Here is a 27,791-nt window from a genome sequence, read left to right on the forward strand (position 1 = left end):
CAGTGAGGTTGGATGGAGAGCATTTGTGAACAGCAGTTTTCTGTTCTTTCCACAGATTCTCGATTGGATTCAGGTCTGGACTTTGACTTGGCCATTCTAACACCTGGATATGTTTATTTTTGAACCATTCCATTGTAGATTTTGCTTTATGTTTTGGATCATTGTCTTGTTGGAAGACAAATCTCCGTCCCAGTCTCAGGTCTTTTGCAGACTCCATCAGGTTTTCTTCCAGAATGGTCCTGTATTTGGCTCCATCCATCTTCCCATCAATTTTAACCATCTTCCCTGTCCCTGCTGAAGAAAAGCAGGCCCAAACCATGATGCTGCCACCACCATGTTTGACAGTGGGGATGGTGTGTTCAGGGTGATGAGCTGTGTTGCTTTTACGCCAAACATAACGTTTTGTATTGTTGCCAAAAAGTTCAATTTTGGTTTCATCTGACCAGAGCACCTTCTTCCACATGTTTGGTGTGTCTCCCAGGTGGCTTGTGGCAAACTTTAAACGACACTTTTTATGGATATCTTTAAGAAATGGCTTTCTTCTTGCCACTCTTCCATAAAGGCCAGATTTGTGCAATATACGACTGATTGTTGTCCTATGGACAGAGTCTCCCACCTCAGCTGTAGATCTCTGCAGTTCATCCAGAGTGATCATGGGCCTCTTGGCTGCATCTCTGATCAGTCTTCTCCTTGTATGAGCTGAAAGTTTAGAGGGACGGCCAGGTCTTGGTAGATTTGCAGTGGTCTGATACTCCTTCCATTTCAATATTATCGCTTGCACAGTGCTCTTTGGGATGTTTAAAGCTTGGGAAATCTTTTTGTATCCAAATCCGGCTTTAAACTTCTTCACAACAGTATCTCGGACCTGCCTGGTGTGTTCCTTGTTCTTCATGATGCTCTCTGCGCTTTTGACGGACCTCTGAGACTATCACAGTGCAGGTGCATTTATACGGAGACTTGATTACACACAGGTGGATTGTATTTATCATCATTAGTCATTTAGGTCAACATTGGATCATTCAGAGATCCTCACTGAACTTCTGGAGAGAGTTTGCTGCACTGAAAGTAAAGGGGCTGAATAATTTTGCACGCCCAATTTTTCCGTTTTTGATTTGTTAAAAAAGTTTGAAATATCCAATAAATGTCGTTCCACTTCATGATTGTGTCCCACTTGTTGTTGATTCTTCAAAAAAAATACAGTTTTATATCTTTATGTTTGAAGCCTGAAATGTGGCAAAAGGTCGCAAAGTTCAAGGGGGCCGAATACTTTCGCAAGGCACTGTAGTGTTGATGTGACAGATGTGAAATGGCTAGCTAGTTAGTGGTGGTGCGCGCTAATAGCGTTTCAATCGGTGACGTCACTTGCTCTGAGACCTTGAAGGCAAGGGCCGTGGCTTTTGTGGAGCAATGGGTAACGATGCTTCGTGGGTGACTGTTGTCTGTGTGCAGAGGGTCCCTGGTTCGAGCCCGGGTATGGGCGAGGGGACGGACGTAAAGTTATAATGTTACATTGAGTCATCCGCGTACATAGACAATCTGGCTTTACTCAAAGTCAGTGGCATGTCGTTAGTTAAAATTGAAAAAAGCAAGGGGCCTAAACAGGGGAATTCCTGATTCTAACTGGATTATATTTGAGAGGCTTCTAACACCCTCTGTGTTCTGTCAGACAAGTACCTCTTTATCCACATTATAGCAGGGGGTGTAAAGCCATAACACATACGTTATTCCAGCAGCAGACTATGATCAATAATGTCAAAAGATGCACTGAAGTCAATCAAGACAGCCCCCACAATCATTTTATCATCAATTTCTCTCAGCCAATCATCAGTCATTTGTGTAAGTGCTGTGCCAGTATCGAGTCGATGTGCAAGGGTACGTACGAGGTAATTGAGGTAATATTGTACCAGTCAAAAGTTTGGACACTTACTCATTCAAGGGTTTTTCTTTATTTTTACTATTTTCTACATTGTCTGCACTATTATTCTACAACAAACAATTAAATAACACATATTGGAATCATGCAGTAACCAAAGATGTGTTAAACAAATCAAAATATATTTCAAATTCTTCAAAGTAGCCACCCTTTGCCTTGATGACAGCTTTGCACACTTGGCATTCTCTCAATCAGCTTCACCTGGAATGCTTTTCCAACAGTCTTGAAGGAGTTCCCACATATGCTGAGCACTTGTTGGCTGCTTTTCCTTCACTCTGCGGTCCAACTCATCACAAACCATCTCATTTGGGTTGAGGTTGGGTGATTGTGGAGGCCAGATCATCTGATGCAGGACTCCATCACTCTCCTTGGTCAAATAGCCCTTACACAGCCTGGAGGTGTGTTGTCATTGTCCTATTGAAAAACAAATGATAGTCCCTCTAAGCGCAAACCAAATGGGATGGCGTATCACTGCAGAATCCTGTGGTAGCCATGCTGGTTAAGTATGCCTTGAATTCTAAATAAATCACTGACAGTGTCACCAGCAAAGCACCATCACACCTCCTCCTCCATGCTTCACGCTGTGAATCACACATAAGGAGATCATCCAATCACCTACTCTGCATCTCACAAAGACACGGCAGTTGGAACCAAAAATCTCAAATTTGGACTCATCAGACCAGAGGACAGATTTCCACTCGTCTAATGTCCATTGCTCGTGTTTCTTGGTCCAAGCAAGTCTCTTATTATTATTAGTGTCCCTTAGTAGTGGTTTCTTTGCAGGAATTCGACCATGAAGGCCTGATTGACGCAGTCTCTGAACAGTTGATGTTGAGATGTGTCTGTTACTTGAAACTTTTGAAGCATTTTTTGGGGCTGCAATCTGAGTCCTCTGCAGCAGAGGTAACTCCGGGTCTTCCTTTCCTGTGGCGGTCCTCACAAGAGCCAGTTTCATCATAGCGCTTGATGGTTTTTGCGTCTGCACTTGAAGAAAATGTAAAAGTTCTTGAAATTTTCCGGATCAACTGACCTTTGTCTTAAAGTATTGATGGACTGTCGTTTCTCTTTGCTTATTTGAGCTGTTCTTGCCATAATAGGGCTGTCTTCTGTATACCACCCCTACCTTGTCACAACACAACTGATTGACTCAAACGCACTAAGAAGGAAAGAAATTCCACAAATTAACTTTTAACACGGCACACCTGTTAATTGAAATGCATTCCAGGTGACCACCTCATGAAGCTGGTTGAGAGAATGCCAAGAGTGTGCAAAGCTGTCAAGGCAAAGGGTGGCTATTTGATTTTGATTATGTATTTTGATTTGTTTAACACTTTTTTTTGGTTACTACATGATTCCATATGTGTTATTTCATAGTTTTGATGTCTTCGCTATTATTCTACGATGTAGAAAATAGTACAAATAAAAACCCTTGAATGAGTAGGTGTTCTAAAACTTTTGACCCGTAGTGTAGCTCTAGAGAAACTGTGCAATGTGTGTGCATTGAGCTCGCAGGGGGGGGGGGGGGGGGGGGGGGACACGAACAAATTGGAATTCAAATTATTGAACAGACATGAGTAAATTAGTTGTTTAAAAAATGAAAAAAAGAACCCCAATTATAATAAAGAAAACCCCTTGAATTAGTAGGTGTGTCCAAACGTTTGACTGGTACTGTATGCACATATAGGTACGGATGAAGTTACTAGGCAACAGGATAGATAGTGCACTGTAACAGCAGTTTATGTGATGAGTCAACATAGTTAGTGCAAAAAGAGTCAATGAAGATAGTCCGGGTAGTTATTGGTTAACTATTTTTTAACTAACTATTTAGTAGTCTTATGACTTGGGGGTAGAAGCTGTTCAGGGTCCTGTTTTTTCCAGACTTAGTGCATCGGTATCGCTTGCCGTGCGGTAGCAGAGAGAACAGGCTATGACTTGGGTGGCTGGAGCCTTTAACCATTTTTTTATATGATATATTTTTCTACTATAGCCCAGTCACACATATCTCCTTTATGAAACATTTAATATGCCTACACATTAATATGTCAGCCTATGAAAACACATAATATTTATAACGTCTATAATGTCATATATATAATGCCATATAACCTAATATTTGTTTTATTTTATTCATTTGCATGTTCATTCAAAAAGGTCAATCCTAGGGTTCACTGACATTCTGCCATTCATACCATAAAATAGCATCCAACTTTCAAATTACTGTCACAAATGAGAGGTAATTTTGTCTATTTTATTGAATTAAACAACTATTAATATCCACACGTGTAGATGAGGGCAGTAGACTGAATGAATGGTTGTAGCTGTATAATGGTTTAGTGCTTTTACAGGTCGCTTGCCTCTCACAATAGAAGATATAGAATATAATCACTTATAAGGGCACGTATAACAATATTCTATATATTTTATTACTAGAACAAGTTTATCTTATTCCTATAATAATGTAATTGTGGCCAAGGATATCGCATGTTATTTATTGTGATTACTGCTAATGAGAAACTGTTCTAATGCCACTGGGATGTCCGCGTATAAAATGTCATTTACATGGCTACACAGGCCTCGCCTCTTCCTCAATAATGTCTAGTTGTCTACTTTATAATCTTGCTCGAATATCTTTGCTTACCGTTTCCTTGTTTTGTCAACCAAACTTAAATACATTGTGCTCGAGTTATTGTGCGTCTTGATTGGTTAGAATATTTTGACAGGCCATCATTTAGCCTAATAAGGTACCACCTACTCAACGTGGCCAGCCTCCCCTGATATACGATTGGATAATAACGTCCCCTCACATCATCAACAGTGGCGTTTCTACCTTTCTTTTTCGATTGCGCGGTGTTGGAGTTTGTTTTTAGCGAGCTAACGTAGCTTACATGTATTTATTTGTGTAAGTTTAGGGACATTTGACGAACCTGGCACATATAGTTCGCCTTGATTGATCAATAGAATGCATTGATTCGAGATTTAAGAAAATAGTAGCTTTGCGCTGTTTATTTTTCGCCTCATTGTTTCGCGAGTTCGGGATGTTTTTATCCTCAACATGGAGACAAAAAGAGGGGAGATTCCCAACGGCGTATTGGACGACCTCTGCAGGTAAATACCGCGTCAAACGCGACTAACTTGTTTTCTTACTAACACTATACCCGGAGGGGTGTCTTTTATTGTGCTTGTGGCTTGTCGCAACGTTGGTTGTGGATAGCTAGCTAGATACCGAGGTAGTTAGTCTGTCTCCAAGTGACAATGGGGTTGACTTAACGAAAGTGCGTTGCATCAGTGTTCTCAGGGGTTGTATTAATTATGTTACAAAACGTTTCTCAAACGGAACGAAACGAAACGGGGAGGGACCCATCTGAATGTGTTAATCAAATTGTATTGGTCACATACACGTGTTTAGTAGATGTTATTGCAGGTGTAGCGAAATGCAAGTGTTTCTAGCTCCGACAGTGCAATAATATCAAGTAATATCCAACAATTTCACAACATATACACACACATCTAAGTAAAGGAATGGAATTAAGAATATATAAATATATAGACGAGCAATGTTAGAGCGGCATAGACTAAGATACGAATATAGTATATAAATATGAGATGAGTAATGCAAAATATGTAAACATTATTAAAGTGACTAGTGCACCATTTATTAAAGTGGCCAGTGATTTCAAGTCTATGTATATAGGCAGCAGCCTCTGTGCTAGTGATGGCTAATCGTCAAATATTAACTCGTGATTTGCTCTGTTTGGTTCTTAAACGGTTTTTGTAATGAATGCGCCCCTAGCTGCATACACGGAACCTCAAGCTTCGCTACAGTCATGATGGTACATCATTAATGTTTGGCTACCGTCATGGTACTTCATTATACTGTGTTGTAGTTTCATAACTCAAACTGTATTGTGACATGGACCACAGTATGTTGTCTAATTAACTATGTCCGTGTAGTTCTGCTACTGTACTGATTTGCCCCTCCTCTCTTCCAGTCGATTCATCCTCCACATCCCTAGTGAAGAGAGAGACAATGCTATCCGCGTGTGCTTCCAGATCGAGCTTGCCCATTGGTTCTACCTGGACTTCTGCATGCAGAATGCACCAGGATTACCTCAGTGCGGGATAAGGGACTTTGCCAAGGCTGATATCCTTACATGAGAATAATGATGTGAGAGGGGGCTGGGGGGGTTGATTTCATGTTCTTTTTTTCTTTGGTTAGTTCATTCATGATAAATAAAAAAAAAAAAAAAGCTTTATGACCATAGGCCCGCTGTGTGAAAGGTTATGTACATGTCATCACCTAACCGTTTCTTGTTGAACTTGCAAAGACCCCTTCAATTCAATTCAAATAACGTCTTGTGAGGAGCGGTACATAAAACTAAACTTAATATTTTTTTTGCAAATGTTCCTTACATTCTCCTTGACACCATGCTACTTTTTAATCATTGTCCATTCTTGCTGCCCAATGGGGAGGATGTACAGAAGGTTCTAGAACAGTGGAAGGAATATAAGATGGGTGTTCCAACCTATGGTGCCATTATTCTAGATGAGTCGCTTGACAATGTGCGTATAGTACATACATTATAACACTGGCTGTGTATGGTGATACTTCCTGATAAACATTTCATATGTCTTAAGTTGTCTCAGGTGTGTGTGTGTGTATGTCTGTATGTCCTTTTATAATATTTAATATTTCTTCTCTTTAGGCATTGCTGGTTCAGGGCTATTTGGCCAAGTCAGGGTGGGGCTTTCCAAAGGGAAAAGTCAATGAAGATGAGGCTCCCCATGTTTGTGCTGTACGAGAGGTAATTGCCTCTTACTAAATTCTCAGTTTTATAGGTCTTTATAATTCTGATTTGGCAAGAAAGTATTTGCTCAATACAGAATGGCTAGATACTATATATGACGTTTCATTCAATAATGTTTTCTCATACCCATGTCTGTATTCTCTTAGGTTATGGAGGAGACGGGTTTCGATATCAAAGATCGCATCTGCAAAGATACGTACATCGAGCAGAAAATCACTGATCAGTTGGCCCGATTGTACATAATACCTGGGGTACCCAAGGAGACGAAGTTCAACCCCAAAACAAGGAAGGAGATAAGGGTACGGTTACCCCTTAACTTTCTCATCTTTTGTTCCTATTTGCAATTTGTATTTACAACGCAGATGAAGAGAACAACTAGGACTAGCTTATTGTGCTCTGTTTCTCCTAGAACATCGAGTGGTTCCCGATTGAGAAACTACCATGTCACAGAAACGACATGACTCCCAAGTCTAAACTTGGACTCGCCCCCAACAAGTTTTTCATGGCCATTCCTTTTGTCAGGTAAGGGTCTTGTTGCGCTTTACACATTCAGAAGAACATCACTAGGACAGAAGAACAGGCACTTAATGAACTAATGAAAGATTCATCTTTGGTCATCAAACCTGTAGATAAGGGGTTGTGGTTGTTTTAGATTATGACAAAGAAGATAGTCAGAGACAATTCAATAATGAACGTTTAAATAGAAAACTGAGTGTTGATCCCACACAGGTGTTCCAAAGGGATATAATGCTCTAATCTGAACCAAGCCATATTAAACAACCTTACCTCAAAACCTGAATATGAATATCTTTGCTGCAAATGTGTCGTACGTCCATGCCTGTACATTTTACCAAAATTACACAAACCTAAAACACAACAAGGCAGTTATCCAGGCAGACCAGTGATCGCAGGAATAGGTTCAATGCTAGAGCCATTGTCGAATTTCGTAGACTCTTTTATTAAATCGCATGTGCAAGTATTGCCATCATATGTGAAAGACTCTATAGACTTCATAAACAAGATCTCGCCGATAAAGGGTTTAACAGAAGACTGTTGGTCACATTTAAATGTCGGAGTCTATGTAACAGCATTCCCATACGGGGTAGCTGGCAGCCCTAGCTCACTATTTGAAAGAAGCACAGCCCCCACACCACTAGAGGGATATCTTCAACCACCAACTTACCATCCTGAGACAAGGCCGAGTATAGCCCACAAAGATCTCCGCCACGGAACAACCCAAGGGGGGGCGCCAACCCAGACAGGAAGATCACATCAGTGACTCAACCCACTCAAGTAACGCACCCCTCCTAGGGACGGTATAAAAGAGCCCTATGAAGCGAGTGACTCAGCCCCTGTAATAGGGTTAGATGCAGAGAATCCCAGTGGAAAGAGGGGAACCGGCCAGGCAGAGACAGCAAGGGCGGTTCGTTGCTCCAGAGCCTTTCCGTTCACCTTCACACTCCTGGGCCAGACTACACTCAATCAAGAGCTGAGTCTTCAGTAAAGACTTAAAGGTTGAGACCGAGTTTGCATCTCTCACCTCCAAACGATTGAAACATCGATGGGCTCCGCATTCGTTCTGAGCTATGCTAACCTTTTATGTGGGTCTTTTTGAAGAACGTTTTGTTAACAATGAAAACGCAAATCCGTTTTTGAATAAAGTCCTGAAGTGGTATTGATTGACAGTCTTTTGCATATGGAGAGGAACGGGGGAAAGAGCTGTCAGACTTTCTGGCATTATTCAATGACATTGACTCCAATCTCAAATTCACTATTGAATGTGACACTAAATGTGTTCAATACCTCGACATATGGATTGAGAAATGAAATGGAACCCTGTTTACAACGCTGTATAGAAAATAAATGGACAGAAACACACTATTACAGGGGGGACAGCTTCCACCCTGAGACAGTTTTTCAGACTGTGCTAAATATGCCACTCCACAGAGGACTATCTCTATCTAGAAAAAGCAGCAGAGATGCGCATTCGGTTTCTAAGAAGAGGCTATTCTCCACAATGTGTGGATGAAGCTCTTCATTTGGCATTGGGGAAACCACGAGATGAACGGATACTAAAAAGACCCACTAGAGCTAATGAACACTCTGTAATGTTCACAGCTACATATACTTTGAACTGACGAAAAGTGGGAGATGCTGTCAAGAAACACGGGCATGTTTTATCATCGGACCCAGCTTTGCCAGCTGAATTTAAGAATCCACCACTTATTGTATATAGGAGAGGTCGCAATTTACGTGGTAAATTGGTCCATGCCAACTGCCAGCCACAAAAGGAAATCAGCCAGGCTCTTTTACGCACTTTTCTGAATGGTAGCTATAAATGCAGAGGTTGCTCACAGTGCAACAATATGATGAAAGTGTGAATATTTCTGCCACCCACATACAGTAAAACAGTTCCAAATAAATGGCATTAATACGTGCTCCACCACTGACGTCATCAACACGATTTAAATGTCCTTGTGGGCTGTGTTATGTAGGTAAAATCTCTTGTTCTCTCAAAGAATTTGTGAACATAAAAGATTAATCAGGAGAAACGACAGGGATTATCCAGTCGCAGTACATTTTAATGACCTGAAACATGACATTTTAAATGTTAAAAAAATCAAATAAATTGGGGCATAGAGAAAGTTAAGATATCAGACAGGGGAGGTGATAAATAATACTCTGAGCAAAAGAGAATGTTTTGGGATTTTCACCCACCGGACATTATTTCCTAATGTATGTTGTGAATATGAATTATACCCCCATGTCAGATTACGCTGATGTTTTTCTTGCGCTGTACACAATGATTTATGAAAACTTTCTTGGTAGGTCGATGTCCTCATTGTGGTTTTACAGACTTAATACGTTTTTATATACACACTTTGTTATAATTTTTTTTTTGAAATGCACATCGTTGTATTTGTTAGCACTTATTTGTTTCCCCTCGACTCCAACCCCATTCGATGCGTGGAACGGATGTGGGCGGGGCTAGGTCTACATAAGGGTGTTCATTATTTTTTTTTTACTCATAAAAGCTCTGACAAAGGCCGTGAGGCCGATGCGTAAAGCTTATTAAAGAGCCGTGTGCAGGTTTCTTCTTTTTTTCTTGCTTCACACTGATAAAGATGCCCATTTCTGAAATATTATTTCTTATTTTTTTGGGTGGGTGGTTCTGCTGTAATATTGTAGCTTCCATCAATGTAATCAATCCCCATATATTTTTGGGGTAAATATACATATGTAGTACCAGTCAAAAGTTTGGACACCTACTCAAGGCGTTTTCTTGAATTTTACTATTTTATACATTGTAGAATAATAGTGAAGACATCAAACTATGTAATTACACACATGGAATCATGTAGTAACCCAAAGTGGTGATTCTTCAAAGTAGCTACCTGTTGCCTTGACGACAGCTTTGCACACTCTTGGCATTCTCTCAACCAGCTTCACCTGGAATGCTTTTCCATCCGTCTTGAAGGAGTTCCCACATATGCTGAGCTCTTGTTGGCTGCTTTTCCTTCACTCTGCAGCCCAACTCATCCCAAACCATCTCAATTGATTTGAGGTCGGTTGATTGTGGAGGCCAGGTCATCTGATGCATCACTCCATCACTCTCCTTCTTGGTCATATAGTCCTTACACAGTCTGGAGGTGTTGGGTTATTGTCCTGTTGAAAAACAAATGATAGTCCCACTAAGTGCAAACCAGATGGGATTGCGTATCGCTGCAGAATGTTGTGGTAGTCATGCTGGTTAAGTGAATTCTAAATAAATGCCTAGAATTCTAAATAAATCACAAACCGTGTCACCAGCAAAGCACCATCACACCACCTCCTCCATGCTTCACGGAGGGAACCACACATGCAGAGATAATCCGTTCAAATTCTCTGTGTCTCACAAGGACACGGTGGTTGGAGCGAAATATCTCTCATTTGGACTCATCTGACCAAAGGACAGATTTCCACCGGTCTAATGTCCATTGCTTGTGTTTCTTGGTCCAAGCAAGTCTCTTCTTCTTATTGGTGTCCTTTAGTAGTGGTTTCTTTGCAGCAAATTGACAATGATGGTCTGATTCACGCAGTCTCCTCTGAACAGTTGATGTTGAGATGTGTCTGTTACATGAACTCTGTGAAGCATTTACTTGGGCTGCAATTTACGAGGCTGGTAACTCTAATGAACTTACCCTCTGCAGCAGCAGTAACTCTGGGTCTTCCTTTCCTGTGGCGGTCCTCATGAGAACCAGTTTCATTATAGCGCTTGATGGTTTCTGCGACCGCACTTGAAGAAACTTTTTCAAAGTTCTTGAAATTTTCCGGATTGACTGACCTTCATGTCTTAAAGTAATGATGGACTGTCGTTTCTCTTTGCTTATTTGAGCTGTTCTTGCCATAATATGGACTTTTACCAAATAGGGCTATCTTCTGTGTACCACCCCTACCTTGTCACAACACAACTGATTGGCTCAAACGCATTAAGAAGGAAATGAATTACACAAATGTACTATTAACAAGGCACAGTTGTTAATTGTTAAGGCAAAGGGTGGCTACTTCGAAGAATCTAAAATATATTTTGATTTGTTTAGCTATTCTTTTTTGGGGGGTTACTACATTCCTTGTATTGTTTCATAGTTTTGATGTCTTCACTATTATTCTACAATCTAAAAAAATTAATGAGTAGCTGTCAACTTTTGACTGGTACTAGTATGTGTATATACACACATACAAACACCTTTTTTTAAATAAAAGGTTTGTCAAATATAACCTGTCCGTGCAGCATGAATAACAAAATGGTCAAACTATTGTATGTTTAGGGTGTAGCCATAGGCGACACCGGAGTTTCTAGTTTGGGGAAGCACATTTTCACCATTTAAAGATGCACCTTCATAAAGCATTCCATGCGTCACTGGCATTTGCAGACTATAGTCAGAGCGCCTACTATTCATAATGTGATGATTGGATAGGCATTACAGGCTAATAAATTGATTACTGTTGGGAAAATATACAGTTCAATGCGTAGCTGAGTGTGTAGTGGCGTAGAGTAAACCTAGGCTGTATTCAGATATGTTTCTTCTTCTCTTGCACAGGGAAATGTGGCCTTTTTTATTTTTTTATTAACCTATTTCATTCCTCCTACACTTTTGAATAGCCTACGACACAAATTACAGGGTAGCCTACGACGACAACTACTCTGCTGATACTGACAAACAGAATTATAAAAAGGACGCTCTCTGATCCATATAATAGGCTTACGGGTAGGGGAGACACAAATACAATATGAAGTCCATCTAACCTGGAAGACAATATTATTGTCCAAAAACACATTTTCAGGTGGCGCTGACCCAACCATGATAGAGTGAATATGCACACTCATCGGAGTGGACAGTGCTCTCCGCAGGTGTCAATGAGATGGGCTATACTGTTCGCTCAATTAAGTTGAGAATTTTGACAACTAAAAGATCTTCATTATCTGGTCTTTAGCCATTTGTTTTCCAGAGATTGTATTTTGAATCTCTGTTGCTACTCGACAATCTGGTATTTGCTGTGTGCGCTGACCAAGTTGCAGAACCCTTCCGACTACAGGCAATGCGATTTTGAAAACCATCCACAGCTTCTTGTTTTTTTGGTAAAGAAGCTAATGGCCTCTGGCTTTCCTCATGCTTTCTGGTGTAGTAGCCTATTATTTGAATGATTTGTATTTATTTCTGTAAAGACTGGAGTAGGCAATTTGAATGAATTTACTTTAGGGGAAGCCTTTTAGGAAAGCCCGTTAACAAATTCTTATTTACAATGACGGCCAAATGACGCTGGGCCAATTGCGTGCAGCCCTATGGGTCTCCCAATCACGGCCGGGTGTGATGCAGCCGGGATTTGAACCAGGTACTGGCAGTGACGCCTCTTGCACTGAAATGCAGTGTCTTAGACCACTGCGCCACTCGGGAGCCCCTTAGCATCCCCTAGTCTTATGGCGGCGTCCCCTATAGTTGTAGCCAACTTGTACAGTATTTTATTGTGTAATCGTCTATCCTGTGTGTATAAAGCTGACGCCAGTTTTTAATACCATTTTTAATAATTCAGTCATTTGATTCTAGCATCTCTACTTTGCCCTCCACAGACCACTCCGAGAATGGATTGCCAAGCGTAAAGGAGAGTCTACAGACAGTGATGAGGATTTTGCATCCAATGGCAGCACTCCATGCAAACCTCTGGACAAAGCACGGTAAGACACTTATGCCCATGCTGAAGACAATTTGTATATACATTTAGTGGACAATAAAGCTTTTTTTTATATATATATATGAATTGAATAATTTCTTCTTCTATAGCTCCAAGCATCGACGGGCCCAGATGTTGCCGGAGGCATCTCCAGGAGAGGGGTGGGGGAAGCAGAAGCAACCCAAGCCTCTGGGACAGCTGAGCCAATACGAGGTCTCTGAACTCTTGAAAGCCAAGGTTGGTTGGTCTCTGCTGTTTGAACGGTCATCTATGGTCAGGAATGTCTGTTTGGGTAGTGCTGAGCGATTTTTATTTTTTATTATTATTTTTAAAAAATTGTGCTATTTTAGGTTGTTTTGGTTAGATTTTTATTTTTAAATAGTCACTGTTTTCGATTTCTGTTTCGATAATAAGAAAAACATTAAATGCATAATGAAATAATAAAATTAATAATTTTAGAGCTTTCTAATGGAAATTCCTAAGCAAAAAATTGTGAACATTCAATTGCCAAACATAGAAAATATGTTGTCTGTCAGGTCCACATCAATAGAAAATGACTATGAAGTAAAATATTTCAGTTGGTTATATTATTTAGTTTTTATTTGACTTTATTATTTTTCATTCTTTAGTCATCATCTCTGCTCAGGAAGTAGCAGCCACCCAGATCACATCTCTGTGCTTCCTGTACGGTCTTTAGTCATCCTATTTATATAGCCTGCCTCAGTATGCTGCAGAGCTGTCTGACAATCAGTTGACTAGTTCTTCAAAGTAGATAAGACGCACTTTCACGAACTGTCCCTCTTGTCATTGTGTTGTGCACATTCCCCTCTTATGCGCTCTGTGTGTCACTAACCTAATGTAGAGGGCATGAAAGTGTATCCGTCCAGAGATTATGTATATATTGACGAAATGCTCACGCGTGCTTAACTCGAGTCTCCCATTGACATGAATAAATGACTTTTGGGAAAGTCATTAACGTGCACTAATCTCAACTCTGAATCGTGCAGTATCAGAAAATGTTACGGCTCAGGTACCTCACACTTGCTCCAGCAGACTCTATAAATTAGATGCTTTGGGCAGTTATCCACAGATTTAACTTCAGAGTGCTGAGGCCTGCTGCAGCTGACACGTTTAGTTTAGACCAAATGCAAGATGGGGTGGGGGGGGGGGGTAGATGTATGAAATGTCTGTGGTACATCTGCTTCAAAAATACTACAATGGATAAACTAACAAAAGCATGACAAACACTCAGGTTGAAACACATTGCATGCTCACTGCCAGTCTTCCTCAGGCAAAGCCAGATTGTTTAATTAATGGGTGAGGCAACACTGAGTGTGTGTTTACTCTGCGCTAAGATACTGTAGCATACCGATATCTCTTAGTGTCATCAAAACAATGCAGCAATTGTAATCCAGCATCAATTCACTCAAGGGCAAAATGTCTGTTTTGGGTTTTTCTGTTACCAGCAGAGGGAGATGTCACCTTAGTCTTCCCAGTTTGGCCTTGTTCAGAATCAGGCCTTGTAGAATGCAAAAATATTTCTGTCTAGCCTGAAATTATTTTTTTTTTTAATCAAGAATTCCTGCTTTTCTGACAGCACCCATTAATCAAAACTGACCTAAACCAAAATAATTTTTTCCCCAATTTTCTATGTTATTCAGAGGATACTATAGTAGGAGAAGTGCATCAGTGGCTACTCAATATATTTTGTTGTTGTTGAATGTCCAAAGTATGAGTCCTGGTTCTATGGTACTTGCTCCTGTCTGCAGAACCTCAATGTGAAAGGCAATGGGAAGAAGCACCAGGATTCTCCCAACCTGAAGAAAAGAGCCAATGGAGTCGGCAACCAGCAGGTGAAACTTAGCTTGGCTGAAGCTGTGTGTAACGCCTCACCATAGTTTCTTAGGTGTGCTTGCTGAAAGTGAAAACAACTACTGAAATCTGGCTTACTTTTTCTCATTATTGGCTGTCCTCCGCCACCTGTAGCCCCAAAACCGTAATGGCTACCAACGCCAAAACTACTTTAAAACATCCAGGCTAGCACTAGTCTTTAAAAAAAATATATATATGCTACTTTCTCACTGACTCGGCTTAAGAACAAATTCTTATTTTCAATGACGGCCTAGGAACAGTGGGTTAACTGCCTTGTTCAGGGGCAGAACAATGACGGCCTAGGAACAGTGGGGTTAACTGCCTTGTTCAGGGGAACAGTGGGTTAACTGGTCTAGGAACAGTGGGTTAACTGGTCTAGGAACAGTGGGTTAACTGGTCTAGGAACAGTGGGTTAACTGGTCTAGGAACAGTGGGTTAACTGGTCTAGGAACAGTGGGTTAACTGGTCTAGGAACAGTGGGTTAACTGGTCTAGGAACAGTGGGTTAACTGCCCTGTTCAGGGGCAGAACAACAGATTTGTTTTACCTTGTCGGCTTGGGGATTCGATCTTGCAACCTTTCGGTTACTAGTCCAACATTCTAACCATGGATTTCGTCAATACAGATTTTTATAGCTACCTTAAGATGAATGCTCCAACTGTAGTAACTGGGACTTGCTCTGAATAAGACTGTCTGCTAAAATGACTAGATGTAAAACCTCACAGCTTCCTGTCGTCGTCAATCCCCCCCCCCCATGTCATTAGTGGAATACAGATTTCCACATTCTAAATCACTGGTGCAGAACTATCAGAATGTTCAAACTAAAACATTTTCAGAGCTTAAAACACTCTCAATTTGTTATGATGCTGTAGTACTCACACTACCCTACTGTCCTAACCCACTATAATAATGCCATACCTACAAGCCACCCCTAAATAGCTCACTATAACTACTACCATTACTACTGCAGTCACTACATGTGTCAAACTTGCAAAATACGATAAACCTTCTGCACACCCTATAGGAGAAGTGTAGGAAATAGGAACACCGCTTCGGTCGCTGTCTCCCTTTCGTCTTGTTGTTTAGTGTTTCCCAAACCTGTACTCCTAGCCAGTCCACTTATTGATGTATTCCCGAACTAGCACAGCTGACTCTAAATGGTCCCATTATAATCAAGCCCCTCATTAGTTAAATCAGTGGACTGGTTTGGGTGTACTCCAGGAGCTGTTGATCTATCCTTATGAGGTATCAAACTTCACTATACATCTAGATCAACTAGACATTTAACTATAACTGACCTAGACCCTCTACACATCTACAATTGAAGTCGGAAGTTTACATACACAATTAGTATTTGGTAGCATTGCCTTTAAATTGTTTAACTTGGGTCAAATGTTTTGGGTAGCCTTCCACAAGCTTCCCACAATAAGTTGGGTGAATTTTGGCCCATTCCTCCTGACAGAGCTGGTGTAACTGAGTCAGGTTTGTAGACCTCCTTGCTCGCACTCACTTTTTCAGTTCTGCCCACAAATGTTCTATAGAATTGAGGGCAGGTCTTTGTGATGGCCACTCCAATACCTTGACTTTGTTGTCCTTAAGCCATTTTGCCACAACTTTGGATGTATGCTTGGGGTCATTGTCCATTTGGAAGACACATTTGCGACCAAGTTTTAACTTCCTTACTGATGTCTTGATATGTTGCTTCACACATCATTTTCCTGCCTCATGATGCCATCTGTTTTGAAGTGCACCAGTCCCTCCTGTAGCAAAGCACTCCCACAACATGATGCTGCCGCCCCCGTGCTTCCCGGTTGGGATGGTGTTCTTCGGCTTTTTCCTCCAAACATAATGATGGTCAATATGGCCAAACAGTTCTATTTTTGTTTCATCAGACCAAAGGACATTTCTCCAAAAAGTACAATCTTTGTCCCCATGTGCAGTTGCAAACCGTAGTCTGGCTTTTTTATGGCGGTTTTGGAGCAGTGGCTTCTTCCTTGCTGAGCGGCCTTTCAGGTTATGTCGATATAGGGCTCGTTTTACTGTGGATATACATACTTTTGTACCGGTTTCCTCCAGCATCTTAACAAGGTCCTTTGCTGCTGTTCTGGGATTGATTTGCACTTTTCGCACCAAAGTACATTCATCTCTAGGAGACCGGACACGTCTCCTTCCTGAGCGGTATGACGGCTGCGTGGTCCCATGGTGTTTATACTTGTGTACTATTGTTTGTACAGGTGAACGTGGTACCTTCAGGCGTTTGGAAATTGCTCCCAAGGATGAACCAGACTTGTGGAGGTCAACAATTATTTTTCTGAGGTCTTGGCTGATGTCTTTTGATTTTTGCATGATGTCAAGCAGAGAGGCACTGCATTTGAAGGTAGGCCTCGAAATACATCCACAGGTATACCTCCAATTGACTCAAATGTCAAATTAGCCTATCAGAAGCCTCTAAAGCCATGACATAGTTTTCTGGAATTTTCCAAGCTGTGTAAAGGCACAGTCAATTTAGTGTATGTAAACTTCTGACACACTACAATTGTGATACAGTGAAATAATCTGTCTGTAAACAATTGTTGGAATAATTACTTGTGTCATGCACAAAGTAGATGTCCTAACTTACTTCCCAAAACTATAGTTTGTTAACAAGACATTTGTGGAGTGGTTGAAAAACAAGTTTTAATGACTCCAACCTAAGTGTATGTAAACTTCCGACTTCAGCTGTAACTATAACTGACCTATACCCTCTACCCGTCGAACTATAACTGACCTCTACCCATCGAACTATAACTGACCTACACCCTCTACACATCATCATAGATGTAGGTCCAGACCAACTGAACCGCTCCTGAAATAAAGCCAATTATACAAACTAGACCTCTAACTAGTCTAAACTAAAGACCAGGATCTAGACCAATTTACTTGACCTCTACCGAGACTATAAGAACGTAGATTAAGTCTGAGTGCCAGTCTTTTCATGCCAACTCTTTGTCAAGCCAAACATCTATAGCTTGACAATAACAGCAATGGAGTTGGCAAGAGCACTAACAGATCTGGGACCAGGCTAGAGGAGGAGATAACAGATCTGGGACCAGGCTAGATGTAATCTAGACCAATACTAACAACACTTCTAGCTAGATCTAATTTCTTGTGGACAGATGCAGGTAACATAAATGGTAGTAGTATCTGTCGACAGACTGTGGTATGCGACAACTAACGAGGAACTTTGTTCCGGTACGCTGATTTTCCGTCGCTGATCATTTTGTCCAAGATTAAACTAGATCTAAAACAAGTGAATAGCTGAAGAAACTACACACATTTTCTAAAAGCTTTCTAGTTATTATCTACTAATTTAATACAAATCGGTCTCGCATTTTAAATTGCAATTATATTCATGTGTTCAATGGTTATTGTGTGTATTGTTGTTTTTTTTGCTTGAAGTTTGATCATAGTCTGTTGATTTATCATGGACATATTTTTTGCATTTAAAATGTTAAAACTGTTCTTCCAGAAAGAGGAGAAGAGACTTCAGCCCAGGAGACTACAGGACAACTTCGACACAGGTATTGCGCAAAGTGAAGATTAGGAACGAGACAATAGATATGTAACAGCTTTTATGTGCTGTTTAAAGCAACTATACGTTCATTTTTTCAGATACACATTGTTTTGGGTCCCTCTTTTTCACTATAGAGATCTTCTAACTAGCTCAGGGGTGGCCGTGACTCCTGGAGATCTTCTAACTAGCTCAGGGGTGGCCGTGACTCCTGGAGATCTTCTAACTAGCTCAGGTTGAGGTGAACTCTCCCTCTGTGTCCACTGGCCTTGAGTGAAACCGCTCCCTTTCTCTTCCCAGATGCAGCACTGCCATCTGACACGTGCAGCTCCACCAATGGGCAGCAGGTGGTCTGCAACAGCAACTGTGAACACCTCTCCTCCAGGTCCTTCCTCAACTTCAAGTTCGACAGGGAGGCCATCATGAAATGCTTTGACTCCTGAAATAGCCAACGGACACCTTGGTCGTGTTCAGTAGGGACCAAAAGGAAGTAAATGCTTTTTTTTTTTTTTTGCTTTTCGTTGTATGCCCTAATGAACACGACCCTGGAATGGCACACTAGCAGATACTTCAGTTCTATGGAAACGGCAGCCCCTCCAACCGTATGGTTGAGATGAAGAGTACTGACCACATGTATAAAAGCCTTCTGTTGTAGTTTTGTTGTTTTTTTTTGTCAAGCACAGAAAGGTGAACTTGGTGTCGCTGTTTGTTCATTCAAGCCGAATCCTTACTTTGGGATTCTTAGTAACTTAGTTTCGCTTACAGGAAATCATGCAGTGATGTCAATGGCAAAAAAAAATAGGGATGAACAGTTTGTACTCTTGTGCACAGATCTCTAGTTAGGATTCAGCCCATATGATCCAGATTTACTAAGCATTTGCATCAGGTGCAAATGTTGTACCTGTATTTTTATAGAGGGAATTAATCACTGAAAGTAGTGGGGGGAGGGTTGAAAATACAGGTTCTGAGAAGAATAATGGTAAAGGTAGATTTAAAGGTTAAATAAAGGTAGATAAAGAGTTTTAACTTTGGGGTTTCATCCCCTGTTGACACGAACAAAGCATATGTTTAGTAAATCTGGCCAGTGAGTGAAGTCGGCGCCATAACTTGCCAAGTTCAGTGTTTTTTTTGTTTGTGTGTTTTTTTGTCTAATTTTAATGGACGACATAGTCCAACTTTGGTCAGTTTCACCTCCTTACCAACTGAGCTCCCGATTTATGTTTTAGGGCAGTGGTTCCCAACCAGGGGTCCTAGGACCACTTGGGATATGTGGTCTATCCACAGGGGGTACTTGAGAAGACTCAAGAGACCATAGGACTGCTGGTAAAATGCACATGAGGGGGTACTCCGGGTAGAGCGAAATTCATTTGCAGTGGTACAGTAACCGAAAAAGGTTGGGAACCACTTTTTTTTTTGTGTGTATAGCTGGTGTGAACTGATCTGAGGCTAAGCACAGAGTATTGTACATTGTGATTCTATGCTTTATCCCCAAAGTCATAGAGCTGGTGTAGATGGTCTTGTACAGGCAGTCATGTTGAATGGCTCAAGCAGTGTCTGCTCCAAGTAGCCTCGTCCTACCAACTGTGATGCCAATGGCCGCGTTCCAGGTCAAGCTTCTTTCTTTTGCAGTCGTGCATCTCAGAAGATTGCTATATGATACGAATGTGGTTTCCACAATGTTAAATGTGATTTTTGCGCAGTACGACTGCAATAAAGACAACCTGGTACGTGTCCTATGTCTGTCTTGTCTGGGGTCTGTAGCAGGGCTCGGTGCAGCTAGCCTGACTTCAGAGGCTGATGGCAGAGGTGTAAGACCGAAACAGCTTGTGTTAAGATTCCTCTGTGCAAAACACATCACTCTCAAAATGCGCCTGGTTAAAAAAGTATCTGTACCTATTCTACACCTGGAACAAGACAAATCACATTTTACACAAGGGAACAGTAATAGGTGGATGGAATCCTAAGACAAAACAGAAATAAATGTTTCCTGTTTTCTATCTTTTGTTTGTTCTCCCTTCTAAAAAATTATTCAAAACTGAACGCACAGGTGCAAAGGCTTAGTAAATTTAGCCCAATATGTGTGGTACAAAGTATACTGCTAACTGGCATACGACTATAAATGAAAATCGATTTACCCTTGCATCATCAGTATGCTTGTTTGAAGTATTTCAGACCTCTGAATCATAATACCGTGCCTGCTAAGGTATACGTTATGTTTGTCATGGCAACAGGTCATAGAACCCCAACTGGGACTGTAATGTATGATTGAACAATACATTGACCCTACATGTAGTCAAAGGTAGGTTTTTAGAGAACTTCATGGTAATACTTTACTTGATGCTAAGTAATGCATTGTGGTTAAAATGCATGTAATCCTTGTCATAAGAATATATGAACCCCGCTGTGTTTTAGTAAGTGTCTCTTCATGATCCTTTAAAAAGACTTCTATTTTCAGTGAAGCATTGTAAGGGCTCATACCTGCTTATAACAGGTCATGAAGTGTCATACCTGCTTATAACAGGTCATGAAGTGTCATACCTGCTTGCATTAAGTTAGAGTATTACAAGCTTCATGTTCAGAGGTGGTTATTCAACAATACATTAACATTGTCTTCTCATTCAGGAGGGGCAACATTACAGAATGTTTACGTAGAAATAGATTGTGTAGAAGATACACACTTCATGTAGAATCAAGACTCATTACATGTCTACGTTGCATCTCACGGAATCAGTCCCATGATTCAATCTGAGTAAGAGACAGTCTAAACAGGAACCTGTTAGAGATGTTAGAAGACATACGTCCCCTCTTGGGAGAAACACTCTGATCTTGTTCTGGTGACGTTTCCTAACGGCAGTCATTTCCCCGTCTGTGGTCGGCACTGCGCTGAGACGGTAATGATCCCATGTTTGTTGGTGTGTATTTCTGGAGTGGAGGTATTTCGGCGTTTCCAGCAGCAAGCTCTGATAATAAATAATGAAAATAGTGGTCAGAAGTGTCCTGTGACCTCTTCACATTGCTTCATCACTCTCCCTTATTGGAATAACTGCTTTTAAAGTAATTTGAGTCTCACTGCTCTCTTACAAGTAGCAGGCTACTTTTTTAGTCCTAGAATTAGCCACTGTGTTAGTCCATAACCTCCTGCTCTCACCTGTCTTCTCGAGGCGGTCTGCTCTTGTATGTCTTCTCGAGGCGGTCTGCTCTCGTCGGTCTTCTCGAGGTGGTCTGCTCTCACCTGTCTTCTCGAGGCGGTCTGCTCTCACCTGTCTTCTCGAGGCGGTCTGCTCTCACCTGTCTGCTCTCATCGGTCTGCTCTCATCGGTCTGCTCTCGCCGGTCTTCTCGAGCCGGTCTTCTCGAGGCGGTCTGCTCGAGGCGGTCTGCTCGAGGCAGTCTTCTCGAGGCGGTCTGCTCTCATCGGTCTTCTCAAGGCGGTCTGTTCTCGTCGGCCTTCTCGAGGCAGTCTGCTCTCGTCGGTCTGCTCTCGTCGCGGTCTGCTCTCATCGGTCTTCTCAAGGCGGTCTGCTCTCGTCGGTCTTCTCGAGGCGGTCTGCTCGAGGCGGTCTGCTCTCATCGGTCTGCTCTCGTCGGTCTTCTCAAGGCGGTCTGCTCTCGTCGGTCTGCTCCCGACGGTCTTCTCGAGGCATCTTTTGTCTTGCAGTAAGTCAAGATATTTTGTGGCCCTTGGCGTTTGAACCATAGTTAACCCAGGTGCCTGCTGAGAAAAAATGTGATGAGTTTTGATATTATGTACGGTATGCTGATGAACCCGCGGGACTATGACGAAGCAGGACTTTCCTTTTGATTAACAGTGTTGTATTCACCGCGTATGGTTCATTCTCATGTGTCTGTAACAAATACCTGTTCATGAGGGTACAACATTGAAATGTATTGTTTAGAGTGGATATGATGGTCTGGTCATATAGAATAGGGAACCGTGTCAGCTCTATTCGTTACATTTCTATCTGCAATGTTCTGAACGTCCTCTGTTGATTTGGAGAATTGCATTGGTGGTGTACATCTGAACGCCGTTGGCCTGAGGTTGGTAGATATAAGCAGGACTTCTTCCTTTTATCTTCATGTGTAACTCGTTTTCAATGCCTATCATTATTCTTTTGATCGTAAGCTTTCATTTTAAATACTGTACTGTTGGGTTTTTCCCCCAGTTTTTATTTTAAGAAAGTTACATTTTTTTGTAACATGGTCAGTTGCAGCTCAAGTTGCTTCTGTTATTTCATCTATAAAACGTAGATAATTTATCTCAACCCTTTGCTATACTTTATGGGTAACACTTAATTTGAAAGGGTACTTAGTAAGGACTTCCTGACACATTCATTTCATCAATGGCTACGTCAACATCCACAATGTTATCTATTCATTATTTCACAGTAATGTTCTTTACTTGTGATTGTTGACATAAGCATGTACTGCTTATGAACGTTTTATGCATGGCTTATTAAGTATTTAGGTAGGTACCCTTCAAGCACTGTTAAGACTGTTTTTGCATAAAGTAGACCTGCCATTAGTTTTTACTGAAATTGTGAAGTAAATGCAGTAAGATAGTTAATTAAGAAAAGCAGTCCATCATGCTTTTGGTGGGTTAAAAAAAAAGAAGTTAATTTAATGTACAAGTTGCTTGTCTCATCTGTTGTCTCCAGGAAGCAATCTCCTCCGACTGTTTTATTGTTATGTTTCTATAAAGACATTGTTCTCTTCAGTCAGAATGGCCTCTTTTTCCTCCCCTCATTAGCAACATCTGATGTATCTGTCAATGGAGCGAAACGACATCAGGCTTTCATAGTGTCTGCCTGATCTGATGGGAATCACGTCTTATGTGAGACTGGTTAGCCTCCTATGTCTGTTAGTTTAGAGGATTCAAAGGTTGACAGTACCGATGGTAGTGACAAAAACATAAATTGTCACTATCTTTTTATTTGTTTGTGGTCATATTTTTACTGTATATGCTTTACATATCTATAACATGTATTTATTATTTTATTTAACCTTTATTTAACTAGGCAAGTCAGTAAAGAACAAATTCTTATTTACAATGACAGCCTAGGAACAGTGGGTCAACTGCCTTGTTCAGGGGCAGAACGACAGATTTTTACGTTGTCAGCTTGTTGATTCAATCTAGCAACCTTTCGGTTACTGGCCCAACACTCTAATCACTAGGCTACCCGCTGCCCCCAAACATACAGGTAACTGCCAAAATAAAGGAAACCCCAACATAGTGTCTTAATAAGGCATTGGGCCACCACGAGCCAGAACAGCTTCAATGCGCCTTGGCATAAATTCTGCAAGTGTCTGGAACTCGATTGGAGGGATGCAATACCACGTTGCAATAAATTCGATAATTTGGTGTTTTGTTGGTGATGGAAAACGCTGTCTCAGGCGGACCTCCAGAATCTCTCATAAGTGTTTAATTGGGTTGAAATGTGGTGACTGAGACACACACCTTTTAACCCCCTATGGTCCTGTGAGACCCCTCTTTCGTAGCCTTTGAGATCTCTTCTAGCCATGGTAGCCAAAATAATGGGAAACTGGGAGTTTTTATACATGACTCTACATGTGATTGATGTTAATTGCTTAATTAACTCAGGAACAACACCTTTGTGGAAACACCTGTGTGGAAGCACCTGCTTTCAATATACTTTATATCCCTTATTTACTCAAGTGTTTCCTTTATTTTGGAAGTTACCTGTATACGCATGAGGTAGCTTACACATGTTAATGATAGTATAACAGGAAACTGCAAAACGCAAGCGAGACCCCACTACCACAAAAAGCGTATTTCTCTCAAATTTTGTGCACAAATTTGTTTACATCCCTGTTAGTGAGCATTTCTCCTTTGCCAAGATAATCCATCCACCTGACAGGTGTGGCATATCAAGAAGCTGAATGAACAGCATGATCATTACACAGGTACACCTTGTGTTGGGGTCTGAAGTTTTGACACACAACACAATGCCATGGATGTCTCAAAATTTGAGTGAGCATGTAATTGGAATGATGATTTGCAGAAATGTTCACTAGAGAATGTAATGTTAAATTCTCTTCCATAAGCTGCCTCTAACGTTGTTTGAGAGAATTTGGCAGTACGGTCCAACTGGCCACACAACTGCAGACCACGTGTATGGCGTTGTGTGGGCGAGCGGTCTGCTGAATTCAATGTTGTGAACAGAGTGCCCCATGGTTGCAGTGGTGTTATGATATGGGCAGACATACAGTGCATTTGGAAAGTATTCAGACCCCTTCACTTTTTCCACATTTTATTACGTTACAGCCTTATTCTAAAATGGATTAAATAATTGTTTTCCTCATCAATCTACACACTATCCCATAATGACAAAGCAAAAACAGGTTTTTAGAAATGTTTGCAAATGTATATATATATATATATATAAAAAAAAATGAAATATCACATTTACATAAGTATTCAGACCCTGTACTCAGTACTTTGTTGAAACACCTTTGGCAGCGATTACAGCCTCAAGTCTTCTTGGGTATGACGCTATAAAATTGGCACACTTGTAATTGGGGAGTTTCTCCCATTCTTCTCTGCAGATCCTCTCGAGCTCTGTCAGGTTGGATGGGGAGTGTTGCTGCACAGCTATTTTCAGGTCTCTCCAGAGATGTTCAATTTTGTTCAAGTCTGGGCTCTGGCTGGGCCACTCAAGGACATTCAGAAAATTGTCCTGAAGCCACTCCTGTGTTGTCTTGGCTGTGTGCTTAGGGCCTTTGTCCTGTTGGAAGGTGAACCTTTGCCATGGTCTGAGGTCCTGAGCACTTTGGAGCAGGTTTTCATCAAGGATCTCTCTGATCTCTCCGTTCATCTTTGCCTCGATCCCGACTAGTCTCCTGGTCCCTGCCACTGAAAAACATCCCCACAGCATGATGCTGCCACCACCATGCTTCACTGTAGGGATGGTGCCAGGTTTCCTCCGGACTTGACGCTTGGCAGTCAGGCCAAAGAGTTCCATATTGGTTTCATCAGATAAAATAACCTTGTTTCTTATGGTCTGAGAATCCTTTAGGTGCCTTTTGGCAAACTCCAAGTGGGCTGTCATGTGCCTTTTTACTGAGGAGTGGTTTCCGTCTGGCCACTACCATAAAGGCCTGATTGGTGGAGGGCTGCACAGATGGTTGTCCTTCTGGAAGATTCTCCCATCTACACAGAGGAACTCTGGAGCTCTGTCAGAGTGTCCATCGGGTTCTTGGTCACCTCCCTGACCAAGGCCCTTCTCCCCCGATTACTCAGTTTGGCTGGACAGCCAACTCTAGGAAGAGTCTTGGTGGTTCCAAACTTCTTCCAATAAAGGATGATGGAGGCCACTGTTCTTCGGGACCTTCAATGATGCACTCATTTTTGGTGCCCTTCCCCAGATCTGTGCCTCGACACAATCCTGTCTCTGAGTTCTAGGGACAATTCCTTCGACATCATGGCTTAGTTTTTGCTCTGACATGCACTGTCAACTGTGGGACCTTACATAGACAGGTCTGTGCCTATTCAAATTATTTCCAATCAATTGAATTTACTGCAGGTGGACTCCAATCAAGTTGTAGAAACATCTCAAGGATGATCCAATGGAAACAGGATGCACCTGAGCTCAATTTCAGGTCTCATAGCAAAGGGTTGGAATACTTATGTAATTAAGGTATTTCTGTTTTTTTATTTGTAATAAATTAGCAACATGTTCATAACTGTTTTTTCTTTGTCATTATGGGGTATTGTGTGTAGATTGATTATATATTTTTAATTATTTAACATTTTATTTAACTAGACAAGTCAGACAAGAACAATTGTAGATTGAGGCCATTTTTTTTATTTTTTATCAATTTTAGAATAAACGTAACAAAATGTGGGAAAGATCACGTGGTCTGAATACTTTCCGATTGCGCTGTATATTACGGACAGCGGACACAATTGCGTTTTATCGATGGCAATTTCAATGCGCAGAAATACCGTGACGAGATCCCGAGACCCATTTGTTTTTTGTATCTGTAACTAACAGATGCATATCTGTATTCCCAGTTATGTGAAATCCATAGATTAGGGCCTAATGAATTTATCTAAATTGACTGTAACTTAGTAAAATCTTTGGAATTCTTGCATGTTGTGTTTTTATATTTTTGTTCAGTGTAATAGTAGTATCATACTGCCTAAGATCATCATACACAATGCCAAGCGTCGGCTGGAGTGGTGTAAAGCTCAACACCATTGAACTCTGGAGCAGTGGAAACACGTTCTCTGGAGTGATGAATCCCACTTCACCATCTGGCAGTCCAACGGACGAATCTGGGTTTGGCGGATGCCAGGAGAACGCTACCTGCCCCAATGCATAGAGCTAACTGTAAAGTTTGGTGGAGGAGGAATAATTGTCTTGGGCTGATTTTCATGGTTCGGGCAACAGTTTGGGGAAGGACCTTTCCTTTTTCAGCATGACAATGCCACTGGCCAACCAACATCACTCCTATAGCAGAAGGTTAGTCTCAACCATATGCCAATTTGAGAACAATTAATGAATGTACTTCCACTCGCTGTGATCATCCAAAAACCTGTATTATTTTAACCTGTATATTATTATATTAACCTGTATATTATATTATTCCCAGGGGGAAAATTGTTTCAGTGGAGCTGTTTAGTACATAAATGGCTATTTTTTTGGTTGCTTTATTTGGAAAATGTGCAAGGAACATTGAAACTGAATGCATTTGAATTAAGTCACAAATGTCTTTGTCACTACTTACAAAGGGAGGCCACCTCCTTGAGAAGTGTGATACTTGCATAAGACATTTATGCCATTAACCAACCGCGTTGTTGCTCCTGTAAAAGCATTGGGTCGGCTCAGTCAAGCGGAAGTCTTGCACAGTCCACGGGGAATTGGAAAGACAGGAGTTATTCATTAAACCTTCCTTCAGGAAAGCGTGAATTTAATGAGGGATTACAACGGCAAACGTAGCTTTTAATCCTATTTATATCAGTGTTAGGCAGTGTCAAGTTACTACTTACTACAAGTTATGAAATCGGGGAACCAGTCCGTTATTGGAAAAAAGAAGTCTTAAAAAGACCTGACTTGTGAGTTATTTTAACAATAACTACATGGATAAAACTAGAACATTAGCTTAACTTGGTCTATCTGAAGGTATAGTGAATTCTATAGCTGTTAGAAGAGTGTGGTACCAGAAACAACACGCTTGTAAAAACACAACATTTATTAAACGATAAAACAAACCAACAATACACAAGATAAAATGGTACAGAATAAATGAAAAGGGAATTTGGGATAGTGATTTTCGACAAAGCATTCAGTCAGTGCTTCTGGGGACACGGACAGTTTCTGAGCATTGAATAGGTAGGTAGGTAGGTAGGTAGGTAGGACTGGAGCCTGATTGGATAGTGCAGAGCTTCTGCTCATTGAGATG

At 41.1% G+C, this 27,791-nt stretch overlaps 1 protein-coding gene across 2 annotated transcripts; it reads left to right on the top strand.

The window, feature by feature from the left end:
- Window positions 1–4,736: 4,736 nt before the first annotated feature.
- Window positions 4,737–20,105, top strand: dcp2 (decapping mRNA 2). Of its 2 annotated transcripts, XM_036976724.1 has the most exons (11): window positions 4,739–5,038; window positions 5,923–6,074; window positions 6,366–6,493; window positions 6,637–6,735; window positions 6,885–7,037; window positions 7,148–7,260; window positions 12,848–12,952; window positions 13,059–13,185; window positions 14,718–14,801; window positions 18,328–18,379; window positions 18,670–20,105. In XM_036976724.1, the coding sequence occupies exons 1-11, from the start codon at window positions 4,986–4,988 to the stop codon at window positions 18,810–18,812; spliced, it is 1,209 nt and encodes a 402-aa protein (XP_036832619.1). In that variant the 5' UTR covers window positions 4,739–4,985; the 3' UTR covers window positions 18,813–20,105. The 2 variants fall into 2 exon arrangements, with proteins under 2 accessions (XP_036832620.1, XP_036832619.1); XM_036976725.1 differs by lacking the exon at window positions 14,718–14,801 and having other exon boundaries at window positions 4,737–5,038.
- The last annotated feature ends 7,686 nt before the right edge of the window (window positions 20,106–27,791 follow it).

The sequence above is a fragment of the Oncorhynchus mykiss genome, chromosome 5 (genome assembly GCF_013265735.2).
Source record: "Oncorhynchus mykiss isolate Arlee chromosome 5, USDA_OmykA_1.1, whole genome shotgun sequence".
Lineage (NCBI taxonomy): Eukaryota > Metazoa > Chordata > Actinopteri > Salmoniformes > Salmonidae > Oncorhynchus > Oncorhynchus mykiss.